The 16,238-nt window shown below is 38.9% G+C and overlaps 1 protein-coding gene across 4 annotated transcripts in view; it reads left to right on the top strand.

The window, feature by feature from the left end:
* AOPEP (aminopeptidase O (putative)) overlaps positions 1–16,238 on the top strand; it is a 368,640-nt gene that overhangs the window by 51,433 nt on the left and 300,969 nt on the right. For all 4 annotated transcript variants that reach the window (XM_034773788.1, XM_034773786.1, XM_034773787.1 and 1 more), the window contains exon 5: positions 5,476–6,428. In XM_034773788.1, coding sequence (XP_034629679.1) covers positions 5,584–6,428 — 845 coding nt within the window. In that variant the 5' untranslated portion in view covers positions 5,476–5,583. The remainder of the gene's footprint in view (positions 1–5,475; positions 6,429–16,238) is intronic.

Genomic DNA, 16,238 nt, shown 5'->3' with positions numbered 1-16,238 from the left:
GCTTTTGCTCTTATTACCAGCCCATAGAATATCTTTATACAGCATGCTATAATCTCATCTTCACATATGTATTCTCTATATATACATATTGTTTACACAAGTGTAGTTTATTTTATGTCACTGTGTAAAATTTGGGCTGTTACAGGAAATAACAAAGCTGAAGCAAAACATTTGTTCCATTTTCTCCTTGACTGTTTATGATGAACCAAACCATAAGTGACAATGTTTTGCTTTTTATACCACTCAGATTTGTTGTAACCACAGGTATTATGTAGCTCTCTTGTATTGATCCTGCTCACAAACATTTTATATAGTTTCCACACCAATTTTAACTTTACTACATAATTCTCTATGGGTGTCCAATGGACAAAACTTCATTGAAATCATTGTAGCTGTGCCTGTTTACATAAGCAGAAAATTTGGCCCTGTACCTGAAATATTATTTACACATATCTAAGACCTATGAACTAGGTATTATAGAGCAAAATCATCTGTGTTCAGACAGTCTCTCAGGATACCAGGAACTGTACAATGCATATAGGTACAATAAGACAATACATTTCTTTCCTGAGTCTTTCCGTTCTTGTATTTGGAAATTCTAGAGGCACTGTAGGAAAGTCTAGCCTCTGCCTGTTAGTGATCCAGGTCCCCCTTAACACTTGAAAAAGTATTCAGTGCAACTGGGATCTTCTAGAAACTGAGGTCATCAGAACCTTGTAGGTGAGGAGGAAAATCTACCATGAATGAGTGCCATATTGTGGCCAATACCTGAGAAACCATTCCCCCACGTGGCTAACATTTCCAAATACTGACTGGTCTCAAACTTCCCATTGCTGAGCAATTTAACTGAGAAGCTTGCTGAAGCTTGACTCTAACTCCACCTATATACAGTTAATGTTCTGGACTCCTCCCATTTAAGCTCCAGGCCAGTACATTGGTGCTGTTGGTATTGGATGATCGTCTCATGACTGGACAAGAGCCAGATACTCCTACTTATATTGCTGGACCTCTCTGCTGTATTTGATATTATCAAACATGGAATTCTGTTATCAGTTTTCAGAGTTGTCCAGTGGTTAGTAGAACTGTGCTGATGTGGCTTCATTCATTCTTCTCAGACTTCACCTAGAGAGTCATGATGGACACCTTCTCCTCCACCTCCAGAGGTGTTACATGTGGAATCCTACTAGGATAAATTCCTTTCCCCATCTTTCTTGTGTGCATGCACACTCTCCCGCTTTTTCTTTCTCTCTTTCGCTCTCTCTTTGAAGCACCCAAGGCATGTTGAGACAATATGGACTGAAATGCCAGCAATATGCTGATGGCATACAGCTCTGTATCACTTTCATATCAGATGCAGAGAGCATCACCCCACACCTGTCTGATGGCTGATAGCAGCAGGTGGTTGAATAGAAGCTGAATATCTGAGTGGGTGTGGTGGTGATGGTGGGGAAAGGGAAGCACTTTAAAGAAGTCACCCTGTCTTAACAATGAGGGTGTCTGCCCTCAGATTATCAAGGAAGTCCATAGCCTTGCTTCTGGGTAACTTAATCACATAAGTAAAAAATGCCCTTTTTCATGTATGGCTGGAATGAGGACACCACCACCTCCTGTCAGAGCCGAACATAACCTCAGTGATCCACAGATATGTGACCTTGAGAGTTGATTGTTGTAATTCTCTGAACATCAGGGTGTGGCCAAAAACCCGCAAAAAAGCTACAGTTCAGAATGTAGTAGCCTGTCTCTGTGTAAAACAAGCTAGCATGAGCCCCAGTGCTTTATCTTCACCATCTCCCAGTTAAATACTGGGTCAAGTTTAACATTTCAGTTCGGCTCATCAGAATCCCAGGGTTGTCTCAAGTTACTTGAGGGACCACCTCACTCTGTGGGATCATGACATCCACTGGCATCCACATTCCCCTGGAAAAATGTAACTGTCCTTGAGAGAGAGTCATGCAAGGAAAGCAGTGCTTTATCCATGATTGCTCCACGTAGCTGGAACTAATCCATGGAAGATATCAGGATGACTCTGAATCTCCTCATCTTCAGAACAAAATGTAGAACCTATTTCTTTGACCAGACTTCCCACAATAGCATCATATTTAAAAAACCCAAAGACCCATACATACCAAATAAACTAAAGCCAGTCCTTGAGAGGAAGATGGAGACTGTGGTGGTGGGGATGGGGAAGGGGAAGAGAGAGAGTTTTAATGTGCACACTTTATAATTTTTGGAAGATGCTCAAACCCTTGCTCAAGTCATGGGGAGGGGCAAGACAAAAGCAATACACATTCACCTTATTTACTTAGTCTTATAAGAGGAACTATATTAAAATTTGATATAAGATCATATATAGAACTATAAGATTTTTGAAACGTATAATCATATATGTCAACCTGAATTAACAGAAACCTCTTAACCTGAATCCCTACATTTTTCTTTGCTTCATGGAAACATGTGACTGCCTTGAATCTGAAATTTTATGTCCTAAAATAATAATTTTTGTAAAAATGATTTAAATTGATTTAATTTTCATTCAAATGAACTTTACTCATACTTTAATTGAGTTTTACTGGTACAGTGCTTTGATTCCTCCTAACCTTGCTGTATGTAACAACTAATTACATAGTTATAAATCCTCTAATTAAATGTTACCTTTTGTTTGTGTGCACTGAACTACAATGTTCGTTTTATTATTGTAGGATTTCTATGGTGCTTATCACCATAGTATCTGAGAATTTCACAGGTATTAATATGTTCATCATAATGTCCCTGTGAGCTAGGTATTATCATTCTCACATTATAGGTGGAGAATTGAGGCACAGAGATTAAGATACTTGCTAAAAGTCATCCAGAAAGTTTGTGGTAGAGTCAGGAACAAAACCCAGATTATATGAGTCGCAGTGTAGTCCATTAATCATAAAATCAGTATTGGCACAATAGCATATAGAACTTTTTGTCTTTCATGCTTGTATTTGCAGTCAGGTTTCAAGCCAAGGCACTGTACAAAGGAAGTGGTCACAGCTCTGGTAGCTCTCCTACAGTTCATAAACAAGGACCATCCTCCATACTCATCCTGCTGGATGTGTCTGTGGCATTTGTTACCAATACTAACTAAATACTCTTGTTCTATCTCTAATATTCTGTTTATTTTTAAATAGAAGATACTTGGTATTATGGTAATGGTAATGTATCTAGTTAAGCAGATCAAACTAGGGTGGGATAAAATGTTGAAGGCAAATGGGCAAAGTACCGAGCCAGATTTGCATTGGAATCGACTCGTGTAGGTCCCTATACTTGTGCAAAGGTGCATTTATTTCATTGTGACTGCATGGGCTCCGGAGTCTGTGCTAGTGGATTCCATGCAAGTTTGAGTTCTAAAAAAGCTAAATGTACAGATAGCTTGCCTAAGTGGGTAACTAAGATGGTGTGGAGCATGATAACTGTTTGCAAATATTTGAAGCATGTGATAATCAAAGAGGGTACAAGAGACTGTAACTAGCAGTAATGGAATTAAATGAGAGAAAAATAGGGAAAACTTCTCCCATGTGGAAATACTTGCAGGAGGGAGTTTGGGAAAGGAAATTCAGTGAGGAATTTTGAGTGTCCTCCTTAAATGTTCTCTGAGCATGGGGTTAGATGTAGTTACACCCAGTGTGAAATGAGCTGCCGTTCCATCCGCCTAGCTCTTTGTAATTACTTGGATCCTCTAAAGGAAAAGCCCTTGTGTGTTAACTTTGGGTTCTGTGGCATGGTAAAAGATCTATGTTAAAGGGGATCATGAGACATGCAGTCAGGGCTTCCACTTGCTCTAGCTGTCCCCCAAACACCCCTTGGCCATGGGAGAAGGCCCAATGATATGATACCTTGTTTTCTGGGTAATCTTCCTGGTGGTAGTGTGAGGGCAATGTAGTCCCTTCTTGGCCTTCCCCTTCCCTTCCCCCTGGGATACCAATCTAATAGAGAGAGTATTCCATGGGCTCCCACAAAAGAGGGAAGGAGTAATAGAGGAATCTGATCCTGACTGCTATTTTGCACAGACAGTGGGAGATCCACATACAAATCTCTCTGAGATGTTCTGGACTAGTGAAGTATATAAGGCTGTAAAACAATATCCCAAGGGATGCCTCAACACTTCAGATATTTAAAATAAACTAGACAGATGTTATAGAGAGCATTCCTACATCGGCACAGAATGGGCTAGCTGTCCTAATGATTCCCCACCTTCTCTAATTTCTAATCCCCAAAATATTTTATGTTTTAGTTCAATTTTTTAAAAGACTGAGTAATAGAGATGTAAAGTAGTAATCTTTTATATGAAAACAAAGCCGACCACCAAATAGATTTTGACAAATAAGACTAGAATGAACACAGAAATGCAAAGCTCATTCTGAGCAATCCTACCCTAGAGAAGCTGCACTAAGAATTTGAGCTGAGATTTTCAATTTCTTGTATCTAAGGTTTATTACTATATATTCAATAAATGAACAGAAATAGAACATGCTAGAAAATATTCAGTTACAACAAAGAAAACATCAGTGAGCTAAATGATTTTGTACAATTTGAATGATGTCTCAATCATTATATTATAAAAACAAAGTATGTATTGGTTCAAAACTTTCATGAAGAACCTCTGTCTTTTATTGCTACAGATGTTGATGCATTTTATGTTTTTCTTCCTTGTATTGGTATTTGCATATTTTCCAGTGAGACGACCTTTTGTTTGCCATAAGAAGGCTATTATCCAGAATGTTAATGGATTTCCAGCTATTAAGATGTAATGATATACCTTGAGTATCTAACTATACATTTGAAAAATCTCCATGAGCAATCTCAAAGGAATACTTAGAATGCACTCCTGGTAAATTGGCTCATTTTCTTGTAATTTACTAGAAGTGCTGATACGAAAGCAGTTGTAATATAAAAAGTACATAAATCCCTGGAGTTACATTGTATATATTAAATTATTACTCTCAAAGTATAAAACATACGAGGCCATTTAGCCTTCTTTCATACTTGTTACTTAGAATCACAGTAGAAAAATAATCGCCGTAATTTGAGGCAAGAAATTAGAAATGATATGTTTAGCATCTTTAAAAACAAGATATGCTGTAATAAAGTAAGTTTGATCTTGCATAAAAAATTATATTTTTCAAAGGGTTGCCAGTGAAAAGAAAGTGGCATTAAGGAAGCTGTATCATTAAAGCTCATTTCCTTTAGTTAACAAACTAATATTTTGAGAAATCTGTTCACTTGGACATCTTCTATGATTGTCATATAGATTAGACTGCCTGCTGTTCTATCTGCCAGATCTTGAAATCTTTTCTTGAGCAATATGCTCACTACCTCAGTATAAACAAAGGAATTCAATATTTGACCATAGAAATTCTAATAATTACAGCAGTTATTTTTATTAATAGATACATCCATTTCAGAACACTTGTTTAAAATGTTCTTTGATTGTTTTCCCTTCTACAGAGTAAGAGAGAAGTGGTGGAACTGCAACTCACTACACTAACTTATATGAACCAACAGTTATTTATGCCACTGGGAGGCTGAAAGTCCTGGAAACATGTTGTGTAAGAAATGACAGAGAATTTGCAAAGCTGTTGCCTAGCAAATTGGAAGATGGAGATGAAGCTAGATCCCGCTAAGGATGACCTACCCCTAATGGCCAACACACGCCACATGCTCGTAAAGCATTATGTATTGGACTTAGATGTGGATTTTAAAAGCCAAGTTATTGAAGGCACCGTAGTTCTCTTTTTTGAGCCTGGGAGCAGATGCAAAAAAGGAGGCAATGCTGGGGAAGGAGCGTGCCTTTCACAGTCAGATGAAACATGCAAAATTAGGGCATCTGAACCTTGTCACAGTCCTGTGACAAATGTAAGTGCCCGCTCATCTAAAACAGGATATAATGATTTTGCAGTCTGTGCTAAAGGTGAAAAAGATACTTCTGATAAAAATGGTAACCATAGCAACGGGGAACAGGCTTCTGGGATTTCTAGTTCAAAGAACTGCTGTGACATAGAGAATCATGGGAGTGAAGATTTTTTGCTAGTATTGGACTGCTGTGATTTATCTGTGTTAAAGGTCGAGGAGGTAGATGTTGCTGCTGTGCCAGGTATTGAAAAATTTACAAGGTCTGCCAAGCTAACTGATGCTGAAGAGCTGAGAAATCTTAGGAATCAGATTGTACATGAACTTGTGACTTTACCTGCGGATCGTTGGAGGGAACAGCTATACTATTACACCCGCTGCAGCCAGGCGCCTGGTTGTGGAGAGCTTCTGTTTTCCACTGGCACTTGGAGCTTGATGATAAGGAAAGCAGAGGTTCAAGCACCAAGAGACTTTCCTCGTGCAATAAGGATATGGTACAAAACAAAGCCAGAGGGAAGATCAGTTACATGGACCACAGACCAGAGTAGCAGGTATGTAACTATTGGCTCTACAGCTGTACACATGTTCATTTTATACGCAGGGAGAGAAGAATTCAGAGTGATGCATTAAATTGGAGTAACTATGCAAAGAAGATAAACATTTGTTTTCACTGCTTTCTTTTCATCCTTAGTCTGAATTCTACTGGATTACAGTAAAGCAGGTAAACTGAAGGGCAGACAAAACCCTAACAAAATTACATTCCTTAATCCTATATCAAATGATTGCCTTTATTTAGTTTGCATATTCAGGACTGGAAGTAATGGATTGTGTTGCATGTTGGGTAAGGTGTATGTGTCGGGAGGGGAGGGGTAGAGGGTGGGATGAGGTAGTTGTGGGGGAAGAGAATGTATAAATGAAAGATACTTTTGCTTTAGTATTCTGAGTTATTTTTCCTTCCTAGCATAAGAAACTGATCATATAATATAACAATTGGTATTTGTAATACTGAATAGAATATCTCACAAACTAGCCGTTTGTCATTTATTAATTCTGTACTGAGTTTATAGTTAGAATCTCGTCCTGTTTAGTCTCTCTTAACCAACTTTTAAAATCTCCTTTGTGCATAAAATAAAATACATTGCTGATGGCAGTTAAATTGTGAGTTGCAATTTGAATGGAGATTTGGTTATTATATAGCATTATAAATTATATGATGCTGTACAGAGCACTTAAAGTTAGGTTACAATCACATGAACTGTAACTTCATTGGATCATGATATTTAAATTGGATTTCAATAGCTTATTGGATTCTTCAGTGGAGATAGTTGAGAAATAACAACAAATCTACTGTTCCATCACGTTTGACGGTGGTAAGGAACCAGGTTCCAGTAAACTCTTGTCACTCTTCCACGAAACAGAAACTGAGCTGTCATTCAGTCTCAGCCACACTAGTGAAAATTGAGTCACTTCACTGAAGTCAGAATTTGGCCCTCTAATTGTGCATAAATCACTTGGACAATTTTAATATTGAACCTCTACTCAAGCTTTAAGCAAAGAGTGTGTTTGCTCATGTTCATTATTAATCAGTAGATATTTCTGGTCCTGAAGGAATAGTCATTTGATGTGGGATCTTTATTCAGTGAGGGCATGCATTTTTTACCATTGTATTGAGTGAAGCACAGGGAGGTTGAATTGCCTGTAATCATACAAGTGTGTCAGTGGCTCTCTGTCCTTCATTTTAGTTTTTATAACTTTCTGGACACCAGCTGGCATCAGACTTTTTTACAAGATTTTTTTGGTTGTTATTCCAGGTTAATGTTTTGAACAATTGGGAAATTTTTATAGATTAAATCACTAAGTGCTCTTAGTTTTTAATCTTTTTCCCCCATTTGATTCCTAGGGATAGTACTGCTGTTTTTGCTGCTTATATTAGAAGCAGTCCATGGGAGTTGCACAGAAGTGTGCAGGCTTTTATGCTTCTGTAGAGTGGAAAAGAAAAGACTATGTGGTGATCATTATATCAGAAAGTTTGATGGAAACAATCTATTGTAGCTTTGTTTTCTGTCTCTTGTAGGTTGATTTTTAATTGCTATATTCCAGAAACTATTTCCTATCACAAGTTTTGAGATCACAGACAGTTAATAGAATCCTTATTTTTAGATGTTGTGAAATGAGATTTACAAATTATACATCTATAAATATAGGGATTAACTCCTTTCCACACCACACAGAAATTTTGTCATTATTTATTTTTTCTTTCTGTTTTCATTTCAAAAATAAAATCAATTAATAGTATGTAGGGTGGCGGGGAGTGATGTTATAGTGTTTTATTACTTCTACAATGCCACATATGTGCATGATGCTGTATAGGCAGACAAAATGTCAATCCTTTCTCCAAGTAGTTTACAATCTTGGGTTCCAATCTTCCAAAAAATTGCTCAAATGAATATGAAGGAACAGACATTCTGTAGTCATTTCAAATGCAATATCTTCTAGTTTGTTTGTACAATGCTTTGAAGATGTAGTAGTCAATAAATATATCACAATTTTATTTTATTTTTGTAGATACTTCTGTTTCTGTCATGATTCATAAAAATCTATTTAAGCAGTGTGATTAGGATTAGTGGGCTGGATTCAGATGAGTATTTGCGTAAGGAAATTAAATACGGCCATAATGAGTTGCATTCCTTTTTTCCAAAGCAAGGCCTGAACGCATGGAATTTCAGTGATTCACTGTTTAACCCTTTGATACTAGAAAATGCATTAATGCTCACAGTAGGAGCTTCCATCCAGCCCCAGGACATTGGGTTTATATGTTAAAAACAGATGCCTTTTCGAGGCTTACTACAAGAGCAATAAATTATGAGGCAAAAAAGAGAAGCAGGCTTGCCTTTTTTTGTTCTTGCCTTTTCCTAGAAGCCTGCAACAGTATCCTTATTAAGATAAAAGTATGTATAAAACAAAAAATCTCTTGAAGTGTGGGAAAGGTGACCAGGGTCCCAATTCAGTGAGGTCTCCCAAACGTTGAGGATGTGAGTAGCCCCACTGAAGTCAGTGAGACTACTCACGCACTTAACGTTATGCTCAAGTATTTTGTAGATTTAGGACCTATCAAAATGTCATTTTAGGATTCCAGGCTTATTGTTTAAGTAAATTATTCTATATTAAATATACTCAGTTTATGATTTTCACAGCTGCCAGCTTTGCAACTTGGAGTGTGAAAGTCCACACAGGTTCCTTCTGCCTTTACTCATCATCCACTCTAATAAAGAAATTGCAGTTGGAATTTATTTTACAAGTTGGTTGACATATACCTACAACAGAATTCACCTTACTTTCTCAGAGCTGTTCTAGCAATAAAAGAACCTTCCTTTTCATAATAAAGGAGCAAACAGGACTTTGAATACATACAAGTAACATATTTGCTGAGTCAAATGATAGCATTTTAGTCAGTTCTCTGTCTATAATGACCTTTTAAAATAAAACAAGGATATTCAGCATAATCTCTAGAACAGGGGTTCTCAGACTGTGGGTCAGGACCCCAAAGTGGTTCGCAATCCCAGGATTGGCTTAGACTTGCTGGGGCCTGGGGCTAAAGCCAAAGAGTAGAACTGCTTCTTTGCAATGGAAGGCTTTAAAGACACAAACATTATGCGATGCAGGTAGATTGTTAAGTTGGTTGTTGCAGTTGTTCAGATTCATAACGGAAAAGAACTGCTGGCTGGTATTTCCAAAGAGGATGTTTCCAAATATCAGCCCTCTTATGTAACTGTGATATCTGTTGTTTGTCAAGCATACTGGCACATAAAGAAATTCAGTAAGCTTCTCTCAAGAAATATGCATTGGAACATTGTGAGTCCGTCAATTCTAGATACATCTTGTCCATCTCGTCTTTTGGTTTCAGCTTGTGATGTGTTTGCAAACATATTTCTGTCCCTTTGAAAGTGTCTGAATTTTTCATCAAATTAACTTTAAAGTCTGTCTGGATTTTTCAGCATAGGGATAACTAAAACACTTGGGTTTCTTGAATATTTATTAGGAAATATGAAAACAGAAAAGACATTCTGTTTCTTTTCATGACTGCAGCCAAGACCTCTGGTCTTGTGGAAGCTGCAGACAAAGGCCCATGACTATCTTCTGCTCTGCTGGCATTTGCAGCCAAAGGTGTCTACTCCACTCCTAATTTTAATATTGTAGATACTTGTAAGTAACATATTTCAGCATTTATTATTATTATTATTAAATAGTCAAGAAGTAGTTTCTGACTGATTAGACATGTGACATTATCATCAGGGTTCCAAGGTAAAACATTACATACCTTCTAACATTTAAAGTTAATAAAGTGGGGGGGGGGGAGGGAAGGAGGCACCAGAGTTGTGGTTTCAAAGCGAGCCTTCCCTGCATTTACCCCACAGAGGCAGCATTGTGGCTCCTGTCCCATGGGGCTGACTGGGCTTGGCCCCTGGTGAGCTGGTCATAATGCCACTCAGGTTTGGCCCAGTCCCCCTGGTGTGGGGGAGACATGGGTTGCCAAGCCAGATTTGAGTGGAGCTGCAACTGTGTGTGCCAGGGGCCAGGTTTCAAGGCCTGGGTTGGGGAGCTGAGCCCAGTCAGGCCTGCAGGACAAGAGTGGCTTCAACTGGGTCAGGGTATTTTGTAGGTCAAAGCGAGTCGGTCCCACAGAACCCAGGACTGTTGAGAGGTCTTTATATGGAGGCAGTGCGCACTCAGAACTATAACCATGTTTTGGGGCAGTCTGTCTATAGCAGAGGTTCCCAAACTTATTTGGCCTACCGCCCCCTTTTCAGAAAAAAAATTACTCAGCGCCCCCCTGGAAATCTACCTTCTTTCAGCGAACAAACAGAAAGATGCAGTGACAAATTTGAGTTCTTTTATGTATCTATATTTCTACCTACATCCTACAATATAGTAAAGAAAGATGTGTTATTAGAATATCGCTGACGACATCAGATATACAGTGGTTTTTGCGTAAGACGGCAAAAGACAACCAAACTAAAATACTAATGAAACTAATAAACTGGGTTTTGTTCTTTGCTCAGCATTAGATATATGTATTTGATATTAAATTGTCAAATATCAAACTAAATTTATCAAGAAATAATTAATTTTAAAAATAATCAAAATGCAATTAAAAATCAGTTCATAGTTTTAATTTAGTTTGCCCTTATTTAAATAATTGTTCCTTATTAACACACTCCTTATTTACTAATTAACACAGATGATTCGATAGATATAAATAAATGTTAATAGTTAACAGTTTTTTTACGATTTCATTCCCCTGTTTTCATTAATATTGTAATAAAAAATGACAAATATATTGACTGTACACTTCAAATAGTACTGTACCGACACAAGCCTGCTACGATTTTATTATTAGTAAACACTAGAGACACAGAAACGTACGGTAGATATGTAAGAAAATGTATAAAAATACTCATGTGTAAATTGCTGTTTTATTGAAACAACAATAATACAATTTGCTTTGTATGTGATCCGTAATCCGTAAAGATCGAAGGTATCGAATATGAATAAAAATTTTTAAATACTTATTGCACTATTGTTAACTGCTTTTTACACAGTTCAGAAACAATCTAAATTAGATTTCATACATGTCGCCTATTTATAGTATCGTATTGTAAACAAGTCATTACACGCACATATTCCTGCCGATGCATGCTGGACTTCCCGACAATGCGCGACACGCTTGTCTGCCAACACTTGCTTGTTAAGAGCTGTTGGCGGACTTGACACCTGATCGGTTATAATTTGTGAATTTATTTGGAAAATAAAGTAATCACTACAACTTTTCATCTGTTACACAACAGATGAAACATACAAACGTTTTTTCAAAATTTTCTTATATTCTCTTCTTTCTTTATGCTTCCACCACCCCCTTATTTTTATTCAACGCCCCCCAATTGCGCCTGAGGCTACTACTGCCCTCCTGGATCGTTCCAGTGCCCCCCAGGGGGTGGTATCGCCCACTTTGGGAACCTCTGGTCTATAGAATCAAGCAGACAGTATTTCATTGGTTTGCATTCACAGCCAGAAAAGAGGATAGAAATGTAATCATTATTAAAAAAGAAAACTCAAATTCTGAAGAAACTGAGAGGCTACCATATGGCTGCAGGAATCACTTTGTGGGTTGTGCACCAAATAAGAAATAGCTCTTTTCCATCATTCAATTAGACATTGTCATGGTTATAGGCCAGGCTTGGAACAACACTCTGCGTAGACTTAAAAAATCCAAGAAGGGATATACTGATTCAGATAAAATGAGAGCCAACCCAAACCATGAACCAAAACATTTTGAAAGTTTGGATTGGTTCTGTAAGATATTCCTCCCTACTGGGTCCAAAGTCTGTTTTGTGTCTAATGTGTTTTTGATGATAGCCCTCAAAATCCAATATGAGGCGCAGCATATCTGGCAGCCGCTTATTGGGTAGGTTGCTGTCTTCAAATCTATCTAATCTAGCTAAGTGTTCATTGTCTGGATCTGCCCATTGTGGATTTTCTGAAAAGGGAGACGCGTTCAGCCACTCAGCTGTTTGTTCCCAAAGAAAAAAGGGGAAGAGGAAGAGATAAGATGGAGTTGGGGAGAGGAAGAAGGAACAAATTAGATTAGAAAATTCTCTAATATAATTTTACTTGATCTGATACTGTGCTGAGGGTTTTAGGTAATATTAGGTTTTAGTATTTTGGTAATATTTTTGATAACGTTTTCTATGCAAATATTGGGAACATAAAAATATTGAAAAATATTTTGAAAGTGACCCATTTTTCATTTTTTAACCACTTTGAAACTAAAACAACGTCAGAAATTTTTTCATGAAAATAGGTTTTCACTTTTTGGACATCTCTAGCTAGAATAATTTCCCACTCATTACCGCAAAAAAGGGAATGCAATTATCAGGGTAGCCTTGCACACAAACAAGATTAGTGACTAGATAGAATCCCAGAGTCTAAGCAACTCTCAGACTGATTCCCACCACAATCGCCACCGCTCACTCACTTCTGGAAGCAGAATCGAGTGGGTTGCAGCTCACGTCCTATATTCCAAGCTCTCCAAACACATAGCAGCTTGAAGCTCTAGCAATCATAAAGTTGGCCATTGTGGGTCACCCAATACATATTTATTTTATTATCTCCTTTTCAAACCTTAGGCCCTTTACATTTTGCTGGGACCTTTAGGCACCTGTCTTTCCATAGAGACTCTGTCTCTGTGGAAACACCACGGTAAGAGCCACAGAGAACTGGACCGCCTAACTGCTTATCTCTCTTCTGTTCTCTAACTCCCCCTCTATATAAATGTCTGAGGCCACCCAGATAAGGAGTTATGAAGAAAAAGAGTGGCCAAGTGTGGGGGTGACTTGAAAATGTTATGGCTACAAGAACTCTAAGAGGTAGAAGACACTATGCTAAGAGAGGAAGGAGAGAGATACAGAGAGGATGGTGAGCTGAGGAGGAGGACAGAAAGGAGGAGAATTGCCATGTCTCTCACTAGCTGTGGTAATGGTAATTAAAAAAAATCGGTGTCTGATAATAGCCGTCTGGAACTGATGGTTATTTAACATAGACACCATGAGACATATTCTGTGTAGATAGCAGTTCCCTGATGCTGTAAGGGAAGTGCAAAACCATAATTTCAGGTCGAAATTCTGTATTTCTGGTCCATTCATCTGCTGGTATTGAGCAGCCCTGACCTAAAGTGGGGAATACTGCCAACTTCAAGATACGCTGTAATTGTGTAGCACCATCGCACTGCTGACATTTTAACACGTCTCTAGTGTATATTAAGTATGGAAAAATAAATAGCAAAGAAAGTAATACGTGATTCAGAGGAATAGAAGGAACCCAATAATGTTTGATTTTGTTTTTCAAAAAATGTGGAACAAACAAGTTAAAAATTTCATTGAAAGAAGAAAAAATATTTTTGAGTAAATCATGGCAGAGTTTTCCTTTTTGCAAATCTTCTAAACTCTTCCCTCTCTGACAGAATGAGACAGTTCAGTGTTAGTTGACACCTCAGCTAGTGCCAACCTGTCAATCAGCTAATCTCCAGGTGATCATGTCATGAATATATGAATATCTAACTAGAAGCTGATGTAATTGTTGTTCTGACGTTCCTGCTCAAACTTTAATAGGGCTCTGTATGATCTGTTGCTATTTTCATGGCAGACTTTGACATATCTGAAGAAGTTTGGTTTAGGAATGATAAGTAAATCAGTATATCCTGGGCCGTCCATGGGTGGTGTGGGGCCCGGGACAAATCAGCCTCCCCGCTAGTCTCCTTGCCGTCCCTCCGGTGTGCACCCCCTGTCCACCCGACCACTGCTCTCCTCCTCCTCGCCATCCATCCGCCTGCGTGCCTCACTCCCCTCCCACCTGCCGCTCGCCTCCCCACCCACCCCCCTGCCTGCCGCTCGCTTCCCACCTCACCTTGCCACTCATCTCCTCACCTGAATATTGGGACAAATCACGTCCCGATCATACATCAGCTGGGACGTGGGACAAAGGGCTAAATATTGGAACAGTCCCAATTTTATCGAAGTGCAGGGCCCCCCAAAGTGCAGGGCCCGAGGCGGTTGCCCCCGATTCGCCCTACCCAAGGTACAGCTCTGAGTATATCTGAACAAAAATAGCATAAAAACAGCTATGGAAAAAATGGAAACCCTGGATTTACCAAATATTATAACAATTCTCTAACTTTTCGACTTTCCTTTGTATGTGGGATATAATTGTATGTAATTATCACTATATTTATGTGCCAATTTAATATATAAAATACTTTAAAAATGAAGGTAAAGGTATTTGAAAATTAGAAACTGCACATGCACAATATGCTATTTTGTATTTATTTTCCATATTAGTAGCACAGGACTGGGAGCCTGGAGATTAGGTTCTATTCCCAGTTCTACCACTGACCTGCTGTTTGACCTGTACAAGCCACTTTACTTCTCTGTCCCTCTATTTTTTTTCTCCCATCCTTTGTTTGTTTTGTGTATTTAGATTATAAGCTCTTTGGTGCAGAGATTGACTCTTACTATGTGTTTTTACCATGCCTAGGGGCACAATGGGGCCCCAATTTTGGTTGGGATCTCTGAGCACCAACCTAATATGTTAATTATAATAATAATAATAATAATAATAATAATAATGTAAATGTACCAAATTACAGAGCTCCGTATATTAACGAGTAGAGAATAGGCTGATATTCAGATGATACTGGAATTCAGATGTCCTAATATCTGTGTGACATTTGGACATTTGGAATATGAGTATAGGGCCAGATTCTGGGGTCTAGGCTTTGTGTTCTCAGTACAGCCTATGTGTATGTGTGGCACAAAAGTGGGGGTAAGATCCCAGGCTTTAAGCTGCTGGGTGCCAGTCTGGTACCCCAGCGTAAAGGATAGTAGCTTTCAACTGCTGTATATTATGCCAATTGCCTGTGGGCCCAAGGGGTTTTTCAGCAGCTGGGGTTCACCACCATATAGGAACACACATGTTATGCTGACTACCTGTGGGCCTAAGCGGCTGTTTTGGCAGCTGGGATTTGCCAGCAGGTAGGCACCCCCTGACCTTCTTTTTGCCAGAGGTTGAGAGTGTGTGTTTGCAGAGAAGCCACTACAGTGGTGCTATACCACTCAAGGAGTTCCTCATGCTGGGAAATCCTCCAAGGCCAGGTTTGAGACTGGTTTAGACCATTGGAGCAGAGCAAAACAGTCTTAGCAGGGCCAAGGCTCTGGCTAAAAATCTGAATATCAGCATCACCTTTCTCATAGGAATTATTTCCTGGAGTACCTGGGCTCTCCTCCTACAATCCTGTGGTTTTTGTGTGGTTTCCATGTACCAGGAACCATCCTCTACTCCTTCTCTTTCCCCTTTGCCCACAGATGCTATAGGGCTACTAGCTAGTCTTCTATTTCCTTCCTAGATTTTTAGGTTGCAAAGGGTATATTCTAGGGAGTAAGTGACCTGCCTACTTTTCCACCACACCTCTCTTTCTCATCTAAAACGTTCTTGCTCCCATTGTTGTGCACTGTTCCTTTTTCTGTGGCAGAGACCCATTGTTTTCTAGTGGATGCCTGGTTGCCAAGGGATGTAACCTTCAGCGATTCACCCCAGAGTGATGTGAATTTGAGTTTGTAAAGCCTTGCCTTTTATCCTCACGTGCGCCTGATGTTTCTGGAGGGTGATTGTGGATTAGGGGATTAGGGCTAGTGACTGTGCCCCCTAGAAATGTAGGACAAAGAGTGGGTCTGCTGCTGCCCCAAACGTTAGAAGAAAATGGGAGTAAAAGGCCAGTAGGCTGTAAAAACTTCCTGAATAATTCACTTTGG

This window comes from Trachemys scripta, chromosome 6, assembly GCF_013100865.1.
Source record: "Trachemys scripta elegans isolate TJP31775 chromosome 6, CAS_Tse_1.0, whole genome shotgun sequence".
NCBI lineage: Eukaryota > Metazoa > Chordata > Testudines > Emydidae > Trachemys > Trachemys scripta.
This window is presented reverse-complemented; position numbering and strand designations above follow the sequence as displayed.